This window comes from Monodelphis domestica, chromosome 1 (assembly GCF_027887165.1).
Source record: "Monodelphis domestica isolate mMonDom1 chromosome 1, mMonDom1.pri, whole genome shotgun sequence".
In the NCBI taxonomy this organism is placed as follows: domain Eukaryota; kingdom Metazoa; phylum Chordata; class Mammalia; order Didelphimorphia; family Didelphidae; genus Monodelphis; species Monodelphis domestica.
Genome location: NC_077227.1, coordinates 581,711,019 through 581,735,086, shown reverse-complemented (window position 1 = coordinate 581,735,086; position 24,068 = coordinate 581,711,019). Strand labels below are relative to the sequence as shown.

General features: G+C 44.5%; 3 protein-coding genes across 6 annotated transcripts in view; 2 read left to right on the top strand and 1 right to left on the bottom strand.

Annotated features, from left to right (window-relative positions):
- Nucleotides 1-3,982, top strand: part of RAB11FIP1 (RAB11 family interacting protein 1) — a 108,035-nt gene extending 104,053 nt beyond the window's left edge. For all 3 annotated transcript variants that reach the window (XM_056813511.1, XM_056813512.1, XM_056813509.1), the window contains one exon: nucleotides 538-3,982. In XM_056813511.1, coding sequence (XP_056669489.1) covers nucleotides 538-756 — 219 coding nt within the window. In that variant the 3' untranslated portion in view covers nucleotides 757-3,982. The remainder of the gene's footprint in view (nucleotides 1-537) is intronic.
- Nucleotides 3,983-15,515: 11,533 nt separating this feature from the next.
- BRF2 (BRF2 RNA polymerase III transcription initiation factor subunit) lies at nucleotides 15,516-19,857 on the top strand. The gene is made up of 4 exons (XM_001381813.4): nucleotides 15,516-15,890; nucleotides 16,890-16,949; nucleotides 17,245-17,566; nucleotides 17,860-19,857. The coding sequence occupies exons 1-4, from the start codon at nucleotides 15,725-15,727 to the stop codon at nucleotides 18,560-18,562; spliced, it is 1,251 nt and encodes a 416-aa protein (XP_001381850.1). The 5' UTR covers nucleotides 15,516-15,724; the 3' UTR covers nucleotides 18,563-19,857.
- A 245-nt stretch (nucleotides 19,858-20,102) lies between these two features.
- Nucleotides 20,103-24,068, bottom strand: part of ADGRA2 (adhesion G protein-coupled receptor A2) — a 62,879-nt gene continuing 58,913 nt past the window's right edge. For both annotated transcript variants that reach the window (XM_007476341.3, XM_001381811.5), the window contains exons 17-19: nucleotides 23,588-23,733; nucleotides 23,095-23,184; nucleotides 20,103-22,864 (exon numbers count right to left, since the gene is read on the bottom strand). In XM_007476341.3, coding sequence (XP_007476403.2) covers nucleotides 21,583-22,864; nucleotides 23,095-23,184; nucleotides 23,588-23,733 — 1,518 coding nt within the window. In that variant the 3' untranslated portion in view covers nucleotides 20,103-21,582. The remainder of the gene's footprint in view (nucleotides 22,865-23,094; nucleotides 23,185-23,587; nucleotides 23,734-24,068) is intronic.

Below are 24,068 nucleotides of genomic sequence, written 5' to 3'. Positions count from 1 at the left end.
AGCTTAGGCCTGCCCATGTCGCCCCTTCCGCTCTGTCAACAGTTATAATCTCCAGGATCAAATATCAAATTCTTTGGCTTCCCAGCCTAGCCCCTTCCTACCTCCCCTCCACTGCCTCTGTGACCCAGTAACACTGGCCTCTTGTTGTTCTTGCATTAGAAGCTCCATCTTCAACCTTTGCCCTTTCTCTGGCTGGCGCCCTTCCCTTAAATGTGCCCCCCCTTGCCTCCTTCTTCTCCCCGTGTCTTTCAAGGTTCATTTCAGATCTCACTTTCTGCTACAGCCCTTTATCTGTCTCCTCCCCCTCACTTTCCCTCTGAAATACCTCCCTTTTGTACTGTATATATAGTTATTTACATGTTTTCTCCCTAGTTAGAGTGTGAGCTCCTTGAAGGCAGGGACCTTGGTTTTGTATCCATAGAGCTTAGCAGTGCCTGGAACATATAAAACACTTGATTAATTGCTTTTTGACTGACACTTGAATTTCCAGTTTGACTTCCTTGGTTATCTTTTTTTCTTTCCTTTTCAATTCTAAAGAAATACAAGCCATCTGATCCTGAATTCGCTTATACTCAGTTAACCCATGATGAGCTGATCCAGTTGGTCCTGAAACAAAAGGAAACAATAAACAAGAAGGAGTTTCAGGTTCGGGAGTTGGAAGACTACATAGACAACTTGCTCGTCAGAGTCATGGAAGAAACTCCCAATATACTCCGTACTCCAGCACAGCTAGGGAATAAAGCAGGAAAGATGTGAGTCATGGTAATAAAGGAATGAAACTTTTTTTGTGAGTTTGTTTACATCTCCCTTTGAGGTCATGGACTTCTATATGTTAGCCAGCAAATAGGATCTGAATCAACTCCCTTTCCTAGTAATCTGGCAAGAGAGTCCATTCCACTGACTGAAGGCAAGTTAATTATTACAGTGAATCCCTTAATGTACTTTCCCAGAATTTTATTGAAAGACACTCTTCCTTTAAGTGCATCATAAATATTTTAATCATAGTAGGGGCATAGTTACAAGATCTAATCTAGAGACCATAGATTCAGATGGCACAGAAACTATTAATGCATTTTTAACTCTAGGGTTTTCTAACTTTGATGTTTGGATATCTCTCTTCCCTTTCATCCCAGGTCGATCGGTGAGCCTTTATGCCACAGAGTGGCACTCTCATTTTTTTGACTGAGTAGTGTAGGTGGAGCTTTCCTGGTCATAGATACTAAATTTTGATTCTTTGAAATTTTTGATACTGCTTCTTGGATTTGACTCTGGTTGTTCCTTTAATCCTTTTCTGAACTTACATACTGGTCTTACATACTGTGATCTGACTGGGCTCATCTGGTCTTTTCACTACAGGCTATGCAATTAGGAGTTAAAATGGGAGAAATTGGTAATGCTTTACCCTTTTGCATATAGTCAGGGAGATTCAATAAAAATCAATGATATTTTGATACCAGATTCCTTCTGGGCAAGAAGATGATAGAATTATTGAAGGGAAATTGAGACAGGTTAAATCCTGAGGAGATCCTAACCCTAATGTCACATAACTATTAAGAGCCAGATTAAAGCCTAAGTCTTAACTCACAATCCATCATTCTTTCCATAACACCATGTCACATCCTCAAAGTATATTGAGGGGCTGGGTGGCCTACACATCATCTGTAAGAATATTTTCCAAGTGCTTCTTCCTTCAGCTAATTCCCAAAGTGGCTGCACTTAGTTCTCCAGTTTCCTCAATAGTCTTATCTTGAGAGAACAGGATTTATGGTGTTGGAGCATGCCATACAGATCCTAGGGGATGGGAAATAGGCACCAATCTGAGAGGCTCCAGAGTAAGAGTGCTTCTTGGCCCCAATTGTAGTGAAAACTGACTCATACTAGGTGATTGAGGAAGTTACAGCCTTAACGTATTTAGTAATAATTTTACAAAGCCTGGAGAAATCAGAAATTACTCAGATGTTTGATGCAAGATCGTCTGCCTGTTTGCTTCAGTTTTCTACTGTTCCTTTTTTGTGGTTCCATACCCAGGGGATAAAGGAGGGAAGAGAATAATGTGAATTCTTGGTGGGAATTGGGAAAAGCAAAAAGACTCCTCATTTCTATAGGAGTTCTGTTTTTTTTTTTTTAATTTTAAAAATGATATATTTTGTATGACCCAAACACAAAACTAAGTCATTTGTGCTCTTGTATTTATTGATGCAATTGGGATATTTCTGTATTGTACATATTACCTATAATGTCTTCCTATGGCAAGTTGTTTGTGGACCTATACTGTGTCCAGGTACAGACTGAGATTATTGCTGACTAGTAAAGGTTGTTCAGTTGGGAATAGATTTGAGTATAAAGTTATTCCTGTTTTAAAGTTCCAGGAGTCCATAGTGCTTGGATTGGTGAATGAGAAGGAAATCTCTCCTTTTTTTAGGATTGCTTTTGCTGCAGTATTTGTTATGTCAGAGCACTTTAATCTGAAGGATGGTACTGTAATTTGATTTATTGAAATAGTTTTTTCTTTAAAGTATGAGTGGGTTCGCTTAAACTGTTAAATTTAATGTTCTACAACACCAGAGACCACTGTTGGCTTCTTTGCAGATAAATTGTATTTTGTAGTGATGCAAAATATATTTATATAAACATATATGAATCTGTATGTTCTCTTGAATTCTGAAAATGTACATGTATATATTTGTTCTTTTGTTTCTTTATATAAAACTTATTTTTTACTGTGATTACCCAGGTGTGCTGGAAAACTTGGGAGACAAATTTGTTTTGCAGGGTTTCTTTTTTTATAAGAGGCTGGAATGTAGACATTGGTTTGATAATCTTTCTAGGATCTCAGGTATGTAACAACAGTTAGTATTGAGTGGGACAATTTCAGATGAGGAAAATGGGCCCAAAAGCTACTTGAGGATTGAAAAAAGGAGAGTGAAGGCATGTTTGGTTCAAGTGCCTCTACTTCTTGACACTGCTGGGAAAAAACTCAGTCTTTAGCAATACCTCACTAAGCAGTGGTATGGAGGTCATTCTAGTGGAATTCCTGAAAATCTCCTCTAATTTAACTTACTTGCTGGAAAAACCTTAACCTTTTTTGAGCCATTGGCAGAGTTTGGCAAGTTCTGGGCAGGTCTCAGGGGCTTTTAAATAAACCATTAGAAGAATGAGGACTTACCTCCAATGGCAGCCAAATTGGTATCTAGACTGAAAAATGTTCTACACATCTCAGAGGCAGGAGCTACTATGTTTGCCAGTGCCCTGACTACCTTCTGAAAGGAATCAGTGTCTTCATAAGCACCAAATTCATTTAGAGAGTTGGACTCCTAGAATATCAAGCCTCTACCTATAGACTATTTTACACTGTGAGGTACTTAGATTTGTTTAAACTGAGCTTTCTTTTCTCTTTACTGTTTTATTTGTTACTCTTTCAGGACAGGGGAAAAAAATAATCTTCCCCTACCCAGGCTGATGGTGAGAGAGAAAGATTGATTGAATATGAGAGAGAGAGAGAGAGAGAGAGAGAGAGAGAGAGAGAGAGAGAGAGAGAGAGAGAGAGAGAGAGAGAGAATGTCCCAATAATAGGGACTATCAAAAAAATTCCGGAATTGTGAAGGAGGATCCTTGATGCTTCTTAGCCAGTAGGAAGATACATATTAAAGTTATGAAGGATCTAACTCATTTTTTCAGTCACTGACTAAGTCGATGCTGCCTCAAGAGCTGAAGGCTTCCTTGCCCTAAGCTGAGAAGCTAACCTAGTTCATGGGGGACTTATTACCAAACCTCAGTTTGAATATGGATTATCATAGTCTGATGCAGAAGTCATTTGTGAAATGAAAATATGTTGAAGGATCACCTGGTGTCCTTGGATTCTATAATATATGTGTTTGATGTTTCCTGTATTGTTTCTTTGGGACCTTTGTATTTCTTTAACTGTTTTAAAGAACTGAACCTAAAATCTTGGAGAACACTAAATAAATTGATCCTGTTCTAAGGCTGGTGTCAGTGGATTTGTTGTTCAGGTGTGTCTGACTCTTTGTGACTCCTTTGGTGGTTTTCTTTTTCTTTTTTTTTTTAAACCCTTACCTTCCATCTTGGAGTCAATACTGTATATTGGCTCCAAGGCAGAAGAGTGGTAAGGGCTAGGCAATGGGGGTCAAGTGACTTGCCATGGGTCACACAACTAGGAAGTGGCTGAGGCCAGATTTGAACCTAGGACCTCCCATCTCTAGGGCTGGCTCTCAATCCACTGAGCTACCCAGCTGCCCCCCTTTGGTGGTTTTCTTAGTGAAGATCCTGGAGTACTTTGCTTTTGCCTTCTCCAGCTCATTGTACAGATGAGGAAACCGAGGCAAACAGTTAAGTGACTTGTCTGGGGTCACACAACTAGTAAGTATCTGAGGCTGGATTTGAATTTAGGTCTTCCTGACTTCAGGCTAAGTACTTTATATCCATTGTGCTCTTTAGCTGCCCAGGGGATCAGTATATCTGTACAAAAGACTCCTTTTCTTCACTCAGAATATGGCTTCCAGTAGTAGGAAAAATCACTTGTGTAGGGAAGGAAACCCACCCACCCATCCTCTTGAAGAATAGCCTTAGTCTCTACTCATAATCTCCTAATCTGGGCCTTGCGTTTAGTGTTCACAGCACTGGCAGCATTTCCCCACCTCTATTACAAGCTGTAATCACTAAAGGCACAGACCTTATTTGATGGTAGGATTCAGAACTGGAGGGACCATATTAATCTCTTCCAGATTCTATTTCAGATGAGGAAATTGGGCCCCAGGTCATCTGAGCAGTAAGCAGAAGTGCCAAGATTTGAGTGTAGACACTCAGGTGCCCAATTTAGCCTTCTGTTGTAGAAAGAGAACTGGAACTGCAATCAGGAGAAACCTGTGTTAGAATCTGGCTTCTAGCTGTGCAACCACAGACAAATAATGGTCTCTCTTTTGAAGGCTCAGTTTTCTCATCTGTAAAATAGCAATCATATCTGTGGAATTTAACTCACTGGGTAAGGATCACTGTGAGGATCAACTGAAGTACTGTAGGTATAAAGTACTTTAGAAATCTAAAATTACTATATAAATGTCAGTAATATATTATTAATGATAATTACCTCAAATACTCCACACTGCTTGTGCCTTTGCTTATCTGTATCAGCATTTAGCTCTTCTTGACACTTCTTCCCTATCCCAGGGAGTGTCTCATTCACATTTGTAACCCAAGGCTAATTTCAATTTGGTCTTAAAACCATCTGTGTTAATAATATGGAAGTAGGTTTTAAACAATCAGACATGTATAACTCAGTGGAATTGCTCCTCAGTTCTGGGAGGTGGGAGGGGAAAAGAGAGGGGAAAAAACATGAATCATGTAACCATCAATTAATTAATTAATTGAAACCATCTGTGTTCCTAAGATCACTTTTTTGGGAACTGCTGATTTGTATGAAGGGCTGTTCAAGCAGCCCTGAACTCATCTGTTAAAAACTGATTTAAATCTAATCAAAAGGCCTTGGTCTCCTTGGAGTGAGCAGACTAGAGAAGGGCCTGCTGCTGCTTGTTGTGGCCTCATTCTTGACTGGCTACTTATATTTTTGGGTAGAGAGTTTCACCGTAGTTGCAAATAACTTGGGAAACTTCCAGATCAACTGACTGGGGACCCCCTGCTATACATGATGTTAGAAATTTTCACTACCTTTGGCAAACAAAAAGGATTAGGGATTTTTATGGGTGGCCGGACCCAACATTCCCTACTATGAAGTAGTAGGACTATTCTCCCCTACCTCCTGAGCCTTTGATGTCAACAATTAAATGGCTCTCTTTCCCCAAACTTTTGGAGAATTCCTGGCCACACAGAAACTGTTGGTCTGGAAGAACTTAGCAGCTACTCCCCCAGGTCCTAATACAGCACTGTCGAAAGTTTTTGAGTTCTTGTGCCCAAAGGGCAAATTCAAACTGTCTGTGAGCATTACCTGAGAGAGTGGAGGGTAGAAATGCTTGCTTTGGGTGGCTGAACAGAGGGGTGGGACATGCAAAAAAATGTCCTCTTGCACTGGGAAAAGAGGAAATGCAGTAGCTCCCCAGTGCCGGCTGGGCACGTGTGCTGATACTTTGCCAGTGCTGCCCTAATAGAACTGGTTCTAGCTTTTTGAGAGATCATCCTAAAGCAAAAGAAGCAATGCTTTAGGAATGCCCTTGCTTTAACAAGTTTTTGTAGTCCTAATTTTACTCCTTCTTAACTGAAGTTCTGTCCTCTGGGTGAATTTTTTGACCGTGGATAGCAGTTCACATGTCTATTAAAGCACAGATAAGTAATGGACTTCTCCATTAGTGGCAGTGCAGTGATCCTGAACAACTTGGAGGGATCTATGAGAAAGAACACTATCCACATTTAGAAGAAAAACTGGGAGTAGAAACACCAGAGAAAATCAACTGCTTGATTACATGGGTCGAGGTCAACCTCTCAATTTTAGCAATGAGAATACATAATGCATATCAGATATTTACATTCCGAATCATAACTGTAGCAAAATTACAGTTTTGAAGTAGCCACCAAAATAATTTTTTGGTTTGGGGTCACTGCAACATGAGGAACTGTATTGCGGGGTCACGGCATTAGAAAGGTTGAGAACCACTGCAATGAACATCCTAGTGCAAACACCAACAACATGGAACTAGGTTCTGATCAAGGACACATGTAAAACCCAGTGGAATTGCGCATGGGCTACCGGAAGGGGTGGGGGGAGGGGAAGAGGGAAAGAATTTTATTCTTGTAATCAAGGAATAATGTTCTAAATTGACTAAATAATTTTTTTTTTTTAAACACAGATAAGTTCTTTGGGAGCCCATGAATTTTGAATTACAGAACTTGGTTGTGTGCTCATATGCCCAAGCATCAGAAACAATCATGTTGATTCTACTTTCAAACAAAATTTCCTTTTTGTCATAAACTGAGCAGATGTCAATAAGCATAATCATTTCCCTAATTTAAAAAAGCGGGGAAGAAGATTGCAAATAAAGCCATGAATCCCTTTCCATGCAGTTTTATTGCAAATCACATGTACTTCTGCTAGGGAAAGGCTAGAGTTCTCCAGGAGTAAAGAAGATCCCTCACTAATTCACTCAAGCTGTCTAATAACTGATGCAAAGCAGAATATTGGAACAGAAGTCTCTTTCTTCAATACATGGTAGATAAGGGACTTTTTGTGGAAAGTCCTTTTGCCTCCCAGGTAAGTGTCTTGTAGTAATACAAAATGTGTGTGGGGGTGGAGGGAGGGAGGGAAAGATCACTAACAAACCCTGTCTAATGTTTACTAAACTCCTTGGATCCTAGAATTTAAGGAATTTGGTCTGATAGCAGCCTGGTCTGGCTGTCAGGCTTTGCCTCAGTGCTCCTGACATCTGAAGATTCTTGCTTCCTGCAGCCATTTAGCAGGTCTGCTGCCATGGGCTTCCTACAGTGACCCCAGATCTCTCTTGCTCCCCACAGTGGTTACAGTGATCATGTGCCCCTTGCCACCCTACCATGATTTTATGTCCTGGACTCCTGGAAAGCAACAGCTCCCAACCAGGAAGGACTAAATTCTGCCCATTGGCTGCAGTGAAGGCTATGGGATCCCAAAGTCTTTGTGAAACTCAAGTGAGTTCCTACCCAGCAAGCAGCTACCTAAAGACACCCAAAGGTCTATCTCCATGGGATACCACTGTGTATACAGTGGGGCCTCAAGTTCTAAGGATATCTTTCTTCAGATCTCTCTACCCCTTGTTTCCCTGATTTGTCAGAATTGCTTAACATTAAGCATCACTTCAGGGCCCAAGGAGCTAGGGGCATTGCCCCCATTCCTCTTCCAGTAAAGAGCCCTTCTGCTTAGATCCCACGCAGAAGTTCAAATTAGATTCAGACCTAAGGGTGCTTGGCCTCTTATGAGAGGCTACTATTTCTTCTACTCTGACTCTCATCTTGTTGCTTAAAGAGATAATTTGCTTAAAGCTTGAATTTTGCCTCGTATCTAGGGTCTCTCAAAAGGGGAAGTGGGGAGTAGAAAGTTACTCAGTATACAGGCAAAAAACCCCAACAAACAAAAAAACCTAACACAAAACATGAGTAGGCATTGAGAGAAAGCTAAAACAAGAATCAATATTTAATAACTCTGTATGTAATTATAATTATTGTTATACTCTTTCCTGGGAGATGGATACTTAGATATCATTAGAACCTGAAGCTACTTGTGGAACTACTGAGTAGATATGCCACTTTTTGCTTCTTCATTTTCCCCTTCATGATAGATTTTTTCTAGTAAGCCAGGTCATGAATTTAATTCATTCTCTTCTCAGTGGTCATCTCCAAGAAGTAGCAGAGTAGTTGTTGGAGCCTCCTCCTCTTGCTACTAGTTAGGTCAAACCAAAGGACCTAGGATCTTTAGACCTCTCATTCACTGTGCACTTCAGGATCAGTGCTTGATCATCTAATACCAGGAAGAATGGATTAGTCTTTCTAGGCTATGGGATGGGCTTTAACCACCATACACTCCTTGGCCACATGGCAGATTGAGTGGGAGACTAGATAAACTGCCCTTCTCCCACCCCTCTATGAGGTGATTCACTGGTCCTGAGCCAAGAAAGTGGGAAATTGTCGATTTTAAAGATCCACTGAGTCAAAATTTTTCCTGATCAGTTTGGTGAGGGGATCACCTCGTCCTCTCTAAGGTCTGAGTCAGGAAGAGCGGTTTTGCACATGCAAATAAATTATAGAAGCTGCAGTTGCTTGCCCTTATCACACAACTAGTAAGCTTGTCAGAGATGGAATTTGAATTCTCATGAATTCCTCTCTTGAGAGACCTGAAGTGTTGCTTGATTTCAAGTCCAGCATTCTTGTCTTTATATCAGATTGCCTGTCAATGATTATTCTCAGCCTAAAGTTAGGGGAATAGTTTACAGATTGGGAAATAAGACTGAAAAAGAGAATTGAGCCAGAATGTAGGGCATCCTAAATCTTGACTATTTGCCTGTCTAGGAGTGACTGACTGTACCTGAACCAGTTCTTACCAACACAGAAGCCAACTTTAATGTGAGCATTTACACTTTGGAAATTGGCAAACACTATCAGGGCTTTATTTATTATGTTGTTGGTCATCTAGACTTAAGAAAGTGATTGAGTAAATGGTAATAATGCAAAATGAAATATAAAAGTGTTACACTACATTTTTGGAGAACCAGGGGTTAAACATTTGCCAGCATATCCCTCCTGCATACCCTGGCTTCCTTATGGGTGTTCAAAGAATCCTTAAAGAAAGAAAAGATGGGAAGGAAATTGGAAAATTGATTTTCTTTGTGTACTGGTGGACCTGGTATAGGACTAGGAATCAGAATACCTAGGTTTGAGCCCCAACTCAGACACTATTTGTTGAATCTCTTTAGCCTAATATATAGATTTGAAAACCAATATTTAGCTTACAAGCTTGTGAGAAAAAATGAACATGAACTAAAGTGACTATTCAGTTACTTATCCAGAGAGGTGAGAACAAGGATGAAGGGCTTGAACTTGTTTGCTTGCAACTTTTGTTGTTTAGTGGCTTTGGACTCATGATCCCATCTAGGTTTCCTGGCAAAGGTGCTGGAATGGTTTGCCATTTCCTTCTCCAGCTCATTTTACAAATGAGGAAGCTGAGGCAACAGGGTTAACTAACTAGCTCAGGGTCATACAGCTAGAAAAAGTGTCTGAGGCCAAATTTTAACTCAGAAGTAAATCTGAATTTGAGCCTGTTATTTTATCCACTGCACCACCTGGTGACCCAGAGTTTTGAAAGATCATCCAGTCCAACCATCTCATCTGAATAAATATTCAGATGAGAAAATCGAGGACCAAACCAAAGGGAACTGAAGAAGACTTCTTGGGAGGACTTGATGAACGCTTCTTTGATTAACCTCATGGCCCATTTCAGCTCACATTCTGCTCCATAAATCTGTCCATGCCCATTGCTAGAATCTTGGCCCTAGGCTGTCGGGGCTTGACTGTTGGGGCTGTCTTTTAATCAGCATTGCTTCATCTAGCTTTCTCCATTCTTCAAAATGTCTGGGATTTCTTCAGTGCATTTATGCCCACCACCACCGCGGAGTGTCAGCTCTTCAGATGATGAGAAAGAAACAAAGCAAAGCAAAACAAGGAATACCAGATGGTAGGTGTTCTACTGATGAGCCTCTGACATTTTGCAAAACTGGTTTTCAAATGACTGCTTTGGCTTCACTCTCTTTTGATTTTAATAGGATCTTTTAGGACTTGAACACTTGGCATCGCCTTCAAGGTAGCACCATGCCATGTTGAGAAGAAAACAGGCAACTGACTGTAAAGCCTATTTTCGCCAAAATCATCTCCCTCCTTTTGGCCACCTTCTTCCCCATCGCCTACCTCCTACAGGGCAATGAGATCGATTTTAAATTGTAGATGATTCAGTCGGATTCAATGAGACCTAAAAGTCTTAGTCTAGGGCGCCATCTGCTGACCTCAATCATGCCCCCTCACGTATCCAGTCTATATTGCACGGCACGGGTCAGTTTAGCCTGTGGTGTCCTTTTGAGAGCAAAGGTTCACAACGCTGTGTGAATTTGTGTGATTGTATAGGAAGGATCTATGAGATCCCCTTTTCACCAATGCAGATAACACAACTCATCTATGGCTAGGCTGGTAAGTTCTAGGTAATTTACTGAAGCATTTAAAGGTGAAGTGACTGAACTTCCCACACAATTAGAATCAATCAAAAAGAAAGGTTAAGTTTTTGTTAATCAGTTAATAGTTATTTATTAAATAGAAGTAGAGTTTGAATCCTGGGCTTCCTGACTCCAAGTCCAGCACTTCACCCACTATAACATGATGTCTGTATGTAAGAATGCATATATGTAAAACTTGGAACATGATTATCTCTTAGCATTTCTTTTCTGGAGTTTTCCCAGAAAGGGGGGAGGGGGGGGGGGAATCTCTTTTGTTCAGTCCTGTCACTGGGTACAAATCTGGCTTGTGAGGGAAGGGGGGAAAGGAATAAGCATTTATATAGTACCTATTATATGCCAGGCACTTTACAAATAGTATGTCATTTGATCCTCACAACAACTCTGGAAAGGAAATATTGTTATTCCTATCTTACAGTTGAGAAAACAGAGGCAAACAAAGGTTAAGTTACTGTAAGCTGAGCGTCTCAAAGGGAGTAGGTGTCGGGGGCAGGATTTAAACTCGGGTCCTCCTGACTCTGAGCCCAGAGTTCTACTTGCTGCTCCACCTAGCTGCCTCTTGCCAAATACCAGAAGGAAGCTATATAAAAAAGAAAAGGAACCTGCAAAAATGTACATCAGGTAAATCTTGGTATAGCCTCAAGTCCCATAATTTACTTACAATTAAAGAAACATTAAGGACTTATTCTATGCAGAACTCCGCCCTATGAGAGATAGAGATCAATAACATGCCACCCCTGTTCTCATGCTGCTTATGGTATAGTAAGTGGATACTGTGCAGAAATAAATAATGGTGCAAGGTGTGGAATGAATTAAATATTTCAACATATACTCATTAAGCTCTTACTGTGTGTTCTGAGAATTCAAAGACAAAAAAGAAATGGTCCTTGCCAATTGAGCAGGATATAAAATGTATACATGTTCAAAAGAAACAATAGGTAAAGGAGTGAAGTGGCATCTTTCTCTTCATCTATCTAAAGCTGCATTGACGCCTTTTATTTTTACTGTTTCGGGCTCAGTTTTAAGCCCTTAAGCCCTCCCTCGTAACAAGAAAAATATTTTAAGTAAAATCACATTTGAACAAGTCCATGCCTGCTGCAAGCTGTCATTGCTTTCTGATAGAGGAGAAATCTTCTTCCCTGGCCTCATGAAAATCCAAGGGATCGAAAACATTAAAAAAAGAGTCCCAAGGCAAAGAGAATGAAAACTCCTATACTACAGTATCAGCGGGGTATGAGCAAGGGTTCTTCCAACAATTGATATTCCAACACTCAGCTGCTAATCATCTTTGATGCTGATGCTCAGTCACTGCAGACCAATTCAGAGCTCTGTCACTCTAACAAGGCTCTGGGGCACACATCTCTCAGCAAGGACTTTTTTGGCCTCAGTTTCCCCATTTGTAAAATGAGGACACGAATAGCACCTATTTCCAGGTTGTATTGGATAAGTTAAAATATTTAAATAGATAAATATTATTACTGTTATTAGCATAGTAGACATGTCCACTAAAATTTGAAATACTAATTTTTGAGAAAAGTGCATATCTGTAATCTCATCCAGTTGAGAGGTTCCTCTGATCACCCTTTATGTAAAACTACAAGCCACCCTCTATCCAATAAATGGCGAAGAGACATGAATAAACAGTTTTTAAAAGAATAAGTACAAATCTGAATTTTTAAAAAAGGCTCCAAATAATGAGATACACATTAAAAGGATTGATGTTTTACTTCATGTTCAGCAAATGCTGGACCTGGAGTCTGAGTACTATGTTTTGAATCCTGCTTTTACTGAGCAATACTTGTCAGAGCAAGTCAGTCAACCATTCTGGGTCTCAGTTTCCTCATCTGTAAAATGAGGGGGTTGGATATTAGATAATCTCTAAGGACCCTTAGAGCTTCGAATCTGTGATCCTCTGGGAAAAAGATAAAAATGGTCAATGTCAGAGGGGCACTAACACATTATTTGTGTAGATATGAAGGTCCAACTACTCTGGAAAACAGTGAGGAACTAATATGAGAAAAGGTTTGTTTTGCCTGTTTTTCTGTTACAAAGGAGGATTTTATGTCTGGGGGGGTGGGGGTGAGGTGATGTGAGTCCTAGAAATTGCCACCACTACTAATAGCCCAGAAAAGAAAGCTCTCAGCACCATGGTCCTTGGCATTGTCCACAGGTTCAACATAAAAAACTCATGATTTTGTCAATGGAGATAACATTAAAGAAAATGTATTGCTATATGCTTTGTCCTTGCCCCTAATGACTACTGATCCTTTCCATTTGACTCGCAACTGAAACTTATATTTATCATCTCCCCAGTGAGATTATGAATTTGAGAGATGGGACTATTCCTAATTTTCTTTGTATTCCAGTACTTAGTACTGTGCTTTACACGGAGTTGTTGTTGGTTGTCTCTTGAACCGAGGATGACCATTGTCTTTGTGCATTTTTGTGCACAAAGACACCTGTGCATGAAGATTTAAGTGGAAAAGTTGACGCACAGAGACAGTCCCACTCTCTCGGTGTTGGAAGCCTGGGTCCATTGGCACGAAAAGTCGTTACACCTGGAGACTTCCTCAGCTGCATTGGATGGCCGTGTTGTCTTTTGTGCTCCATCACGCCCTAAGCACTCCACAGTGCCTTGCTGCATCGCCATCTCAGCCGTTGAACCTTCTTGTTGGTTTCTTCCGCCTGTTCTGCGGAAGCAGTCTTCACATGCTGGGTGAGCAAAGCCCTAGTTCACCAGGGGTCGACGTCGACCCAATGGCTACCCTCACAAGGTTTAGCCGGCCTGTCGAAGCCGTTGCCCGGGGTGTGGCCACTGCCACATGCTAGCAGCTGAGAGCTGGGTGTCAGGTGAGGGTCAGTACACGGAGTACGTGCTTAATAAATGTTTCATTCATTTAATTTCTTCACTGGGAGTCTGATTTCAATTTTCTCGTCAAGATGGGTAAATTATAGCTCAGCAGCTTTGCTCTGATAAAGCTACCTAGCCTATCAGAATTCGTGGAATCATAGAATAAGAAGGGGCTTACTGATATACACGAGACAGATAATCTCCACTGTCATGGAATTTTTTTTCATTGACAACCATCTTTGCCTTCACATGTGATACTTATGACCATGTCCTTCCAGTCATTCTCATTTCATTTCCTAAACAAGCCTTGACTTTATGTATATTATTTTTATTAGTTTAAAACTATAGAAAAACAATCCTTCTTCCCCTCTTAGAGTTTATAGGCTCATAGATTTAGAGATGAAAGGCATTTTACTGAGCCCAGTCCCTTCATTTTACAGATGAGAAAACTGAAGCTCAGAAAGATTAAAGAATTGACAGGATGAAACAGTTAAATGTCTGAGGTAGAATCTGAGCCAGGTTTTCTTGACTTCAAGTCCAGTACCGTGTACATGCTGATATGATCCCTCTTTGGTTGATTTTTTATTAATAGCATCAGTGATATGTACTTAGTTAATAGTCAATAAACTTTTTAAAGTTTCTACTATATTCCAGGCACTATGCTAAACTCTGAGCATATAAATACAAGAAGAAGACGACAATCCTTCTTAATTCAGAATTAATGATTCCAAAGAACATGCATGTTTATATGTATTATCACACATGACCTCTAACATGTGCTAGCTGTGTGCCTATTGGCTAGTCACTTAACCTAAGCTTTCCTTTTCTAATTATAAATGATGATAAAAATAATTAGTGGCTATCTCGGGGAACTGTAAACTAATATGAGATCAGATATTGCAATGCAAAATACTTTCTAAGCATAAAGCATTTTATTCATGTCAGTTATTTATAAATTTTTAAACCCTCTAAAAATGTAATCAATTATCATTAGCATTTTTGGGAAAAGAATTACCACAGGCCGTTATTACAACCAAAGTTGCAATTTCTCAAACTAACAGCCTTACGAATCTCTGGAAGCCCTAGAACAAAATTAACATTTTTATTCAAGTTCTCCTTGCTCTTTGTAACCCCTTTGGCACCCTGTTGTGTATTACAGAAATATATGGAATTTAAATGAGGACAATTATTTGAGCATTTATAGTTTGTTTTGGGGATGGAAAGTCCCCTTCTTTCACAATGCCTTTTCTAAATTTTATGGTGAGATTCAGGAAAGCATCCTCACAGTGAGACTGAATGGGGGACGGGAGGTGGGTCCTAAGGCCCAGGACCAGCCTCTCTCCCCAGGCTGGGGGGAAAATAAATAAGCATTTATTAAAGACTTCTGTGCTAGGCACTTTGCAAATATCTCATTTGATCCTCACAACAACCCCGTGAGTTAAATGCTGTTGTTGTCTTCATTTTATAGCACAGGTGACTGAGGCAAAGTGATTTGCCCAGGGTCACCCAGCTACTAAGTGTCTGAGGCCCTATTTGCACTCGGGTCTTCCCGACTCCCAGCCCAGCATTATACTCGCTGCGGCATCTGGATGCCTCAAAGGCTGGCTTTGAGATGAGGCTGAAAACCTGAGGTACCGGAGACTACAAAGCACCTAAAAGGACTCTTTTCTTTGACCAATCGCGAAGCTGAGCGGAGAAGTCTTCTCCTGTCCCCATTAATAATAAAAGAAATGACTAAAGCAGAGGGGCAAGGTTGAGCTCCAAGAGTCCACGCTCTTTAACCTTCCTGCTTTCTAAGAGTCGACCTTCAGGCGGGAGGGAGCCAGCCTAAAGCAATCTTCTCACCAGTCCATTTCAGCTAATAGCCGACCACCCTGGCGGAACCTCCTCCTTCAAGTTTCCGTTTCCGTCCGGGGCTGTGTCAGGACCTGGATATGGGGCGGATGTGACGCACAGATAACGCTAGGGAGAGGGCGGGGCAAAAGGCTGGACCGCGAATAAGAGCAGGAAGGTACGACGACTGGAAGGGTCCCCCTCTCAGCCGCGGAAGACAGGCGGAGAAAGCAGTGGGAGGAGGTGTAAAGTCGAAGGCTTAGAGCTTGAAGAGCAACAGCCCGAACTCCAGACCTGCTCCTGGGGCGCGGAGCCGCGGAGTGCATCTGCGATGTCGGGCGGAGCCCAGGGCCGGGGCCGCTGCCCGGACTGCGGCTGCGCCGAGCTCGTGGAGGACTCGCACTATTCGCAGAGCCAGCTAGTGTGTGCTGACTGCGGCTGCGTGGTATCCGAGGGCCTGCTCACCACCACCTTCGCTGACGAGGGCCACCTCCGAGGTGCCTCCGCCCTGGGACCCTCTCACTTTCCCGACCCCAGCGGGCCACATAGCTTTTAGGCGTCTTGGGCCCCTTCTCACCTTTCTTTTTTTAAAACTTTACCTTCTGCCTTAAGATTAATACTGAACATTGGTACCAAAGTAGAAGAGTGGTAAAGGCTAGGCAGTGGGGGTTAAGTGACTTGACCAAGGTCACGCAGCAAGAAAAATGTCTGAGACCACATTTGAACCCAGGATCTCCCATCTGTAGGCCTGGCTCTCAATCCCCCCTCCCCCCTCCTTTCAAGTGTGTTCACACCTTATGTTTCCACCTCAGTTCCCCTCCTCCTCCCTTTTGAACATAGGGCCAGAGAGGTACCTGACAAATGGGTCCAAATGTGGAGCCTTTTTGTCTCATCCATCTCTCAAACCCTCCACCATGGGATTTCCCTGTACCTTTTTTTAATGGGTTCTTCAGGTGGGAAGATGGTAGCTTAAAGTATATCCCTTCCATTAGGTACATGCAATAAATACTTGTTAAATGGAATGTAATTGACTTTCTCCCAGTCTTTCTGGGTGGTTCCATTGAACAGAGAGTGACTAAACCACCTGTATTTAATTCTTGCTTTATAGAAGTGACATTCCAGGAGTGGAAACTTTTTGTCTTCCCCATCTCCTACCCCCCTTCATGGTACTTCCCTTTAGGGTTTTGAAAATGGGTTCTAATGATCATGTAAAACCCAATGGAATTGCTTGTGGGCTCTGGGAGTGGGGAGGGAGGAGAGGAGGGAAAAAACAGGAATCACATAACTATGGAAAAATATTCTAAATTAATTAAATAAAAAAATAAAAGCAGGCTCTTCAGGTGAAAAGGTGCTGGCTTAAGGCTATACCCTTTCCATTTGGCACATGCAATAAATATTTGTTAAGCTGAACTGAATTGACTGTTCCCTGGACTTTTTGGGTGGTTCCATTGAGCAGAAAGTGACTAAACTGCCTATTGCTGTTCCTTGTCTTACAGAAGTGACCTATTCCAAGAGTACAGGGGAGAATGAGCGGGTCAGCCGTAGCCAGCAAAGAGGTAAGACCAAATCCTTTACCAGAGATCAGGGTCAAGTTAGTTGGATGTCCAGAAAATTTTATTTTGATTGGTGCAGTCTGGGATATCTGAGAAAGATAGTGGAAAACTGGGAGTGAAAAAGAAGAATAATTTTGGTTCACCATGATAGAGAACTCAGAATGTTAATTACCCAGGCTGTGCTAGAGATTTGGTAACTGTTTTTTTGAAGTTCCAGTAACAGAACTTTTAACTTTGTAGAAACTGTGCATAAACTCTCTTGATACCCCACCTTTAAAACTTGTGTGGATTTTCATAGGGCTTCGAAGAGTTCGAGATCTCTGCAGAGTTCTGCAGCTACCATCAACCTTTGAAGAAACAGCAGTGTCCTACTACCAACGAGCATTCCAGCACCCCGGCCTCCATGCCGCTAGACTCCAAAAGAAAGAGGTTTTGGTTGGATGCTGCGTACTGGTTACCTGCAGACAACATAATTGGCCCCTGACCATGGGCACTATTTGCACCTTGTTGTATGCCAACTTGGAACTGTTCTCTGGCACATACCTACAGATAGTGAAAGTCCTAGGATTGGATGTTCCTGCCTTGAGCTTAGCAGACCTTGTGAAGACTTACTGTAGCAGGTACTTAAAGGCTAGAAAGTTTGGGAGGAGGGGGACATGGGGTATATTTCCTAGAACTAAATCTTGACCCTTTTGCCTTTTTTTTAAACTTTTGACCAAAGCCTACCAGACAGGGTTTTGTCCATATTTATTATCACACCAGTTTTATTGGTATGTATTAGATATGGCATGGCTGAAGAATGGAAGTATTATTCCTTACCCCTAGAGTTGGTTTGTCTTCCTTACCTAAGATATATTAGAAGAAACAACAACTTCTTGTCATTGAATAGGGCCTTTCTTTTTGGTTGTTACAGCTTTAAACTGTTCCAGGCCTCCCCCTCTGTAGCAGTCAAGTTTGTGGAGGACAAAGAGAAGATGATCCCCCGAACACTACAGTTGGTGGAGCTGGCAAGTGAGACATGGCTGGTGACAGGAAGGCACCCTGTGCCTGTGATAACAGCTGCTGCCTACCTGGCCTGGAGATCACTGCAGCCTGGGGGCCGCCTGACCTGCTCCCTTTCCCGATTCTGCAAGTTGGCAGGTGTTGACCTGCCCCATCCAGCATACCTCCGAGTTCAGGAGTTGCTGGCTATACTTCTTCGGATGGCTGGGCAGCTGGCCTGGCTGAGGATATTGAACTTGGATAAACAAACAGTAGTGAAGCATATTGGGGACTTGCTCCAGCACCGGTGCATTTTACTCCGCCAGGCTTTTCGGGATGAAGCTGAAGAAGAGGAAGATGGGCAGCAAGAGGAAGGAGAGGAAGCAGGAAGCAGTACCCTAGAAGTTCTCGAAAGGAAAAGGCCAGCCAGCTCCCCACCCCCTCTGCTACCTCCCTGCATGCTGAGGCCTCCAAAGCGGCCCTGTCCTACTCCTGCTGATTCTCGTATTACTGGAGATGAGGATATATCTGACAGTGAGATAGAGCAGTATTTGCGTACCCCTCGAGAAATAAAGGACTTCCAAAGAGCACAAGCAGCAAGTCAGGCTGTCTCAGGTGCCCCTACTCCTTCCTGACTAACTTCTTGAGGACTTTGCATGTGACCTGGGGTATCTGGTGGGACTTAAACTGTTCACCTCTAGAGTGATATAGTGGGAAGAGTGCTGGATTTAGAAGACCTTAGTTTGAATTTGGCTGCTTTCTCTTCCTTGCAGTATGATCTTGTGCAAGTCATGTAATCTTTGTGTAAAATAAGAGTGCTGGAATAAATGATTTCATGGCCTTATCCTGCTGCTGTGATTTAGCAGTCCTCCAGCAGGGGACCATTCAAGTCCAGGGTCATTGTCTACAATATGATGTAAGGAAAAGGGACTGTTTTGTGTGTTTTGACACGGTGTCCTAGAGGAGTGGGAATGAATGCATTGAGTCCAGCAATATGTTGGCTGCATTCCTCTGTCCTTGATAGCAGGTTGACAATAGGAATAGTCTGACCAGGGTAGTAGAGCCCCTTAGTTTTTCCTTGAAAGCATAGCATTTCATCCTGACTACTGTAAACCTTAAAATTTCTTAGACTTATAAATGTTGGAAATTTCACCATTGGGAAATTTCATACTTGGAAAATTTCTTAGTGATAGTCTATTGGAATGTGAACCCCATTGGCATGGGAGGTTCCTCCTCCTCCCTTCTTAAGATTACTTTAGGACAGAAACCTTTTGCTGAACAATGGAAAGGGCTTTGACCTATGCTTAAGCATAGAACAGGAATTTCTTTGAGTCATGATTGATTTTAGAATTGATACAATGGAGATACTTGGAATCAATCTCCACCCTACTCAGTCCTAACAGGATTTAGGAAGGGCTGTAGCAAAAGATCAAGATTTAATTATTTGAGAATATGACCTTCAACAGACATGTGCAAAGCCACAGACCTCTGGGCGGTCCTGGGTTAAGCTAGAGCCACCATTGGCACAGGGAAAATGATGGACAGTGATTGGTAGATGTGAGAATTGAGGGGAGGGAACTTGGATGGTTTCCTTAAAGATAGAGGGGTCTGAGGACTGGGGGGTGTTTGGAGAGTTTTGGCTCTGAGTGGTTGGAGAGGTGCTCTGAGAAGGCTTGCTCTGAAGGAAGCTGAAGGTGGGGGCCTCTGAGACTGTTTCTCCATTTTGGTCACGTGAGTAATAGGGACTGATCTCCTTTCTTTGCCCCAGCTATCTAAGGGCTTGGGCCTTTTGGCCCAGCCTAAACAGAGGGGGTATTTAAGCCCTATTCCCTTCTCTCCCCTCTCTCTCTCTCTCTCTCTCTCTCTCTCTCTCTCTCTCTCTCTCTAATTCCTTTCTTCCTCCTGTTTGTAATTAAACTCTATAAAAGGCTGACGGCTGACTTGAGTTTTCATTTAGGAATTACATAGCTGAATTCCTTGGTGACCTTAAATGAATATATATCAGTCTTTTAAAGTGATTTCCTTGTCACACTACTGGTTAAAATTATGTCTTTTGATAATGATTAAATGATCTAGTCTATTATAGATGAAATCCGCGGATTTGTAGGGTGACAGGAGGATTTTATATTTCACCTTACACCAAGATACAAAAAATGAAAAAGATTGAGGCTGAACTAGGGTTATGCTCATGGGACTTGGCAAATCTTTAATATATTAAAACAAAAGGCATCTGCTAGAAAACATTCTATTGTATAAAACCCGAGTTTTTAAAAAACACGTTTTCTTTGGCACTTTTCATTCCCTCCCCTTAGTCCCCTTTCCCCAGCATATTGCAAAAGCTCTCCAGTGCTAAGGCATTGGCAGGTATGTAAACAGCAGCCAGCATATGTGGAAGAATAATACAAAGCTTCTTTTCTTTCTTTCTCTAATAATAGTCTCTGTGCAGCAAGCGTAAATAGCAGAACCCACTCCTAAAGAATAGGATCACCCTCTCCCATGGGCCCTCCTTACGGACCTTGGGTGACATGTACAAGGGCAAGACCAGGGAAGCCTGAACAGGGTTGGGCTCCCAGGTATAAACTCACCCTCTCCTCCCCACCAGAAATCCTAAGGTAAAGGGGTTGATGGTCCATTCTCAGCTCAAGGCCTGGGGGTAGAAGAATCAAGTCAAAGACCATGTAGCAGGAGTGGGGGAGGCTCCCTAAATGCTCCAACGACTGCCTTGCAAGGGCCTCAAGGAGAACAGGAAACTGGTTTGACCCCCAGAGGGCATCTTGTAGCCATAGGCCTGAGGTCTGATGGCTATGACTCCCTGGAGCTCCATCCTGTGCTCATATTCAAGCAAAGGAAATTCTTTCTCTAGAGCCCAGAGAGGCCAAAGCCTGAGAGTGAGAACTGCCCTTTGAAAAGCGCCCTCAGCACGTCTTCTCTAGGGGTATTGCTCTGGAAGCTCAAACAGCCTGTCCCTGTTCCTTAGCTTTGGTTCTTTCTGCTTTCTACCCACACCCTTCCTTGGAATCAAAGGGCATGATGGACTTCTCAAGTCTCAGCATGGCTCACCTTGGACCCTGGCTTTGTAAGGAAACCGGAAGCCCGTTGAGCACTAGTCAGTTAAGGGTAGCAGCCCTCTCATCTTTGGTTCTAGTTGAACAGCATTTAGCTTCCCTGCCCTCCCACTTGCTTTTGCATAGTCGCCCTCCAAAGCAGCAGCCTGGCTGGCAGCCCAGTGCCCAGGGTCCAGCTAGCCCATAGGGCCCCGGCCCTAAAGAGAACTGGGCTGGCCAGAAAGTTCACCCTAGACCCTGTTCCTCTAAACAACATGGGAGGCAGTTTGGCCAAGAACGGTGCTCCAGAGGCCGGTGGGGAATGGCCTGTTCTTGCTGGATGGTGGCGAGGATCCTAGACAGACACAAAAGGAGGGGCGGCTGGGGTGGCAGGGGGCATCCTTTGGAGAGGCTCCCTTCAGAAAGGGCAGAGCCTGCCCCCAAGGGAGCTGCCATCCCCCAGTGTTCGTGCGTGGGCATCTGCCTCACTGGCCTTGCTGCCACCAGCACGGGGAGCCTTTTGAGGTACAGCCAGAGGCTCCCCAGGATGGCCGCCAGTGAGCAGGGGTGAGTGCGTGTGCTTCTTGCTGCTCTCACAGCCCCTTGGAGCTCTAGACGGTGGTCTCGCTCTTCCAGAGGCCGGTCTTCATACAGCCACCGGCTCCCGACTCTGCGCTGCCTAGGTTGATGTCGTATTTCCCAGCCTTCAAGGCTCCATTCTGGCTAGCTGTGTTAAGGGGGTAGGAGCGGCGCTTGCTCTCCTCCAGCAGCCCCCCGCCTCCCTTGAGGTTGTCCCGGCTGGCATAGCGCCGCTGGCCCGTGCGTCCCGCTTCGGGGCCTAGGGCCCCGCTGGTGTCGCTGCCCTCGGAGGGGCTGAGCGCAGGCTCTCCTTCCCGCAGGCAGGGGCCGGAGCCAGTGCCAGCGCCGGGGCTGTTGCGGCTGCTGCCTGGGTAACTGTCCGACGGGCTGTTGTGCAGGCTGCCGCTCTCACTGGACTGCAGCTCCGACGCTCCAGTCAGTGCCGCCGACCCCCCGCGGAGCGCCTTCAGCCGATGCTTGCCCCCTCCGTCCCCGGCGCGGTGGCCCTTGGCTCGGCTCTTGTGGCCCCGGCGCCCGTGGTGCACGTTGTTGGGGTGGCGGGGAGCCGGCCCACGTGGGCTGGTGGCTTCGGGCTCCTCCCCTAAGGCTCCTACGCCCACGTCGCAGACCTGGCTCTGGGCCAGCTGCAGGTTGGTCAGCTTGCAGGGACTCGAGTGTGGGGCATGGCCGCTGCTGCCACTCGGGGAGGATTTGAGGGAGGAATGCCCCTCTGCAAAGACCGCCGAGCCGTCCTCCAAGATGGTGGATAAGGGCCTCGGCAGGGCTCGAGGGGAAGGAGGGGACGATGGGCAGCATGCTTGCCAGGAAGCCCGGACATCCCTCCTCCTGGCACAGTGGTGGGAGAAGACAAAGAGACCCAGGGCGACGGCTACCACCCCATACAGACAGCTGCACACCACGCTAGGCAGCCACTGCTGGGATACTGCCAGGGCGCCACAGGCCCACAGTGCCAGATACAAGAAATGAGTGGTCACCAGTGCCCCAAGCTGGGCTCCGGAGGAATAGATGCCGTCTCCATGGCCCGGGTGTCCCGGGGAAATCACTCTTCCCCCCCCAGCAGACAAGAGGGAGCCCGAGTCACTCAGAAGGGGGCCGCTGCCCTGGAGCCTGGCTGGACAGCGGAGGTCTTCCCCGGGCTCCAGGGAAGCCCTGCTGTGGCCCCCTTTAGGGCCCTGCCCCTGCGGGCCCCTTAAGCTCAGCCCAGCACATAGAAAGTAGATCCAGGTGATCAGCAAGATCAGGGCCACCGGCACATAGAAAGCTCCCAGGCTGGGGCGCCACACCAGCCAGCAGCTGCGGGAAGAGGGGGAGAGTCAGGAGGGTAGGAAGAACAATTTCTGGAAGACACCCCGAGGAATGGTCAAAGAGGAAAGTCACGTGTGCCGAGAGAGGGCTCACTAGTCACGGGGTCAGAGAGCTCAAGGAGCTGAGAGGACCTGTAGGGTGGCTTCTCCAAGTGGAGAAAGTGGTCGGATGGGTGATGGGCCGCCTAGGGGTGCTTTGGGGCTGCCCCAAATACTCACTAGGGATTATGGTCCCGGTAATTATGGATGTTGACCGCGGCAGTGATGCCGCAGATGATGAGGGGGATGCCTCCAGCGATCAGATAGAACCTGGTGAAAAGAGACCCAGTTAAGAAATGAAGACCGGGAGAATCCTGGGAGGGACTTTGCGAGATTCCTTTTTCCGTGCTGGCCCATTCCCTCTTTAGGTTCTGGAAAGCTCTTTCACCTGGGGGGAGAGAGCTTCACAAATGAAGGCCTGGCTACTGGGCAAAACCCAGTCATTTCCCTGACGTGAGTGGAAGATGTGCCTCTTGCTCTCTGTCTCCCCCTTACCACAGGGTATCTGAGCTCCTACTTGATCTTTCTCTAGGACGGGATCATGCCTCTCTGGGTGCCCTTTCCTGGTGTCCGATGGACTCCCTAGCCTGTGATTCTCTTCAAGGTCTTCCTTTAAGCCTAGGCTCGTAGGAGCTCTGCAGAAAGGTTCAGGGTTAGAAGGGGCATCTTTTACCGGAGCATTGGACGGGGCGTGGGTACAGCGGGCTCCCCTTCCTGGGGGGGTGGAGCCCTCCAGGTCAGCTCCTTGTAGAGAACTCGAGCTTTCACGCCCATCCAGAGCAGTGTGGACAGCGACGAATAGTGCAGGGTGATGCCCACCTACAGGGGGGCAGGAGAGAAGATGCCACAACCGGGAAGGAAGCCTGGGCTGCTGCTGGCAAAGCTGAACCAGAAGCTGGGAAAATTCCTTTTGTTTTTCCCTTGATTTCTCTGACTCATCCTTTATGATTCTTTATTCTCCCACAGCAATGTTTTTTTCCTCCTCCAGGGTCTCTGAGGCAATATCCTAGCTCATGATTCACCCTGGAGGTCCCCACAGCACCCTTTACCCCACATTCCCTAAGGTCCTCACGGCAACTTCTCCCTCCTGGGTTTTCTTTTCACTGGGTCACCCTCAACTTTCTGTTCCCTGTGATATTCCTGGATGTCCTGCC

What these genes read in the sequence shown, in the direction of transcription:
- BRF2 (XM_001381813.4), top strand. Translation starts at nt 15,725, where the DNA reads ATGTCGGGCGGAGCCCAGGGCCGGGGCCGCTGCCCGGACTGCGGCTGC. An exon ending in TGACGAGGGCCACCTCCGAG is followed by an intron (nt 15,891 to 16,889) that starts GTGCCTCCGCCC and finishes CTTGTCTTACAG; the next exon opens with AAGTGACCTATTCCAAGAGT. An exon ending in CAGCCGTAGCCAGCAAAGAG is followed by an intron (nt 16,950 to 17,244) that starts GTAAGACCAAAT and finishes GGATTTTCATAG; the next exon opens with GGCTTCGAAGAGTTCGAGAT.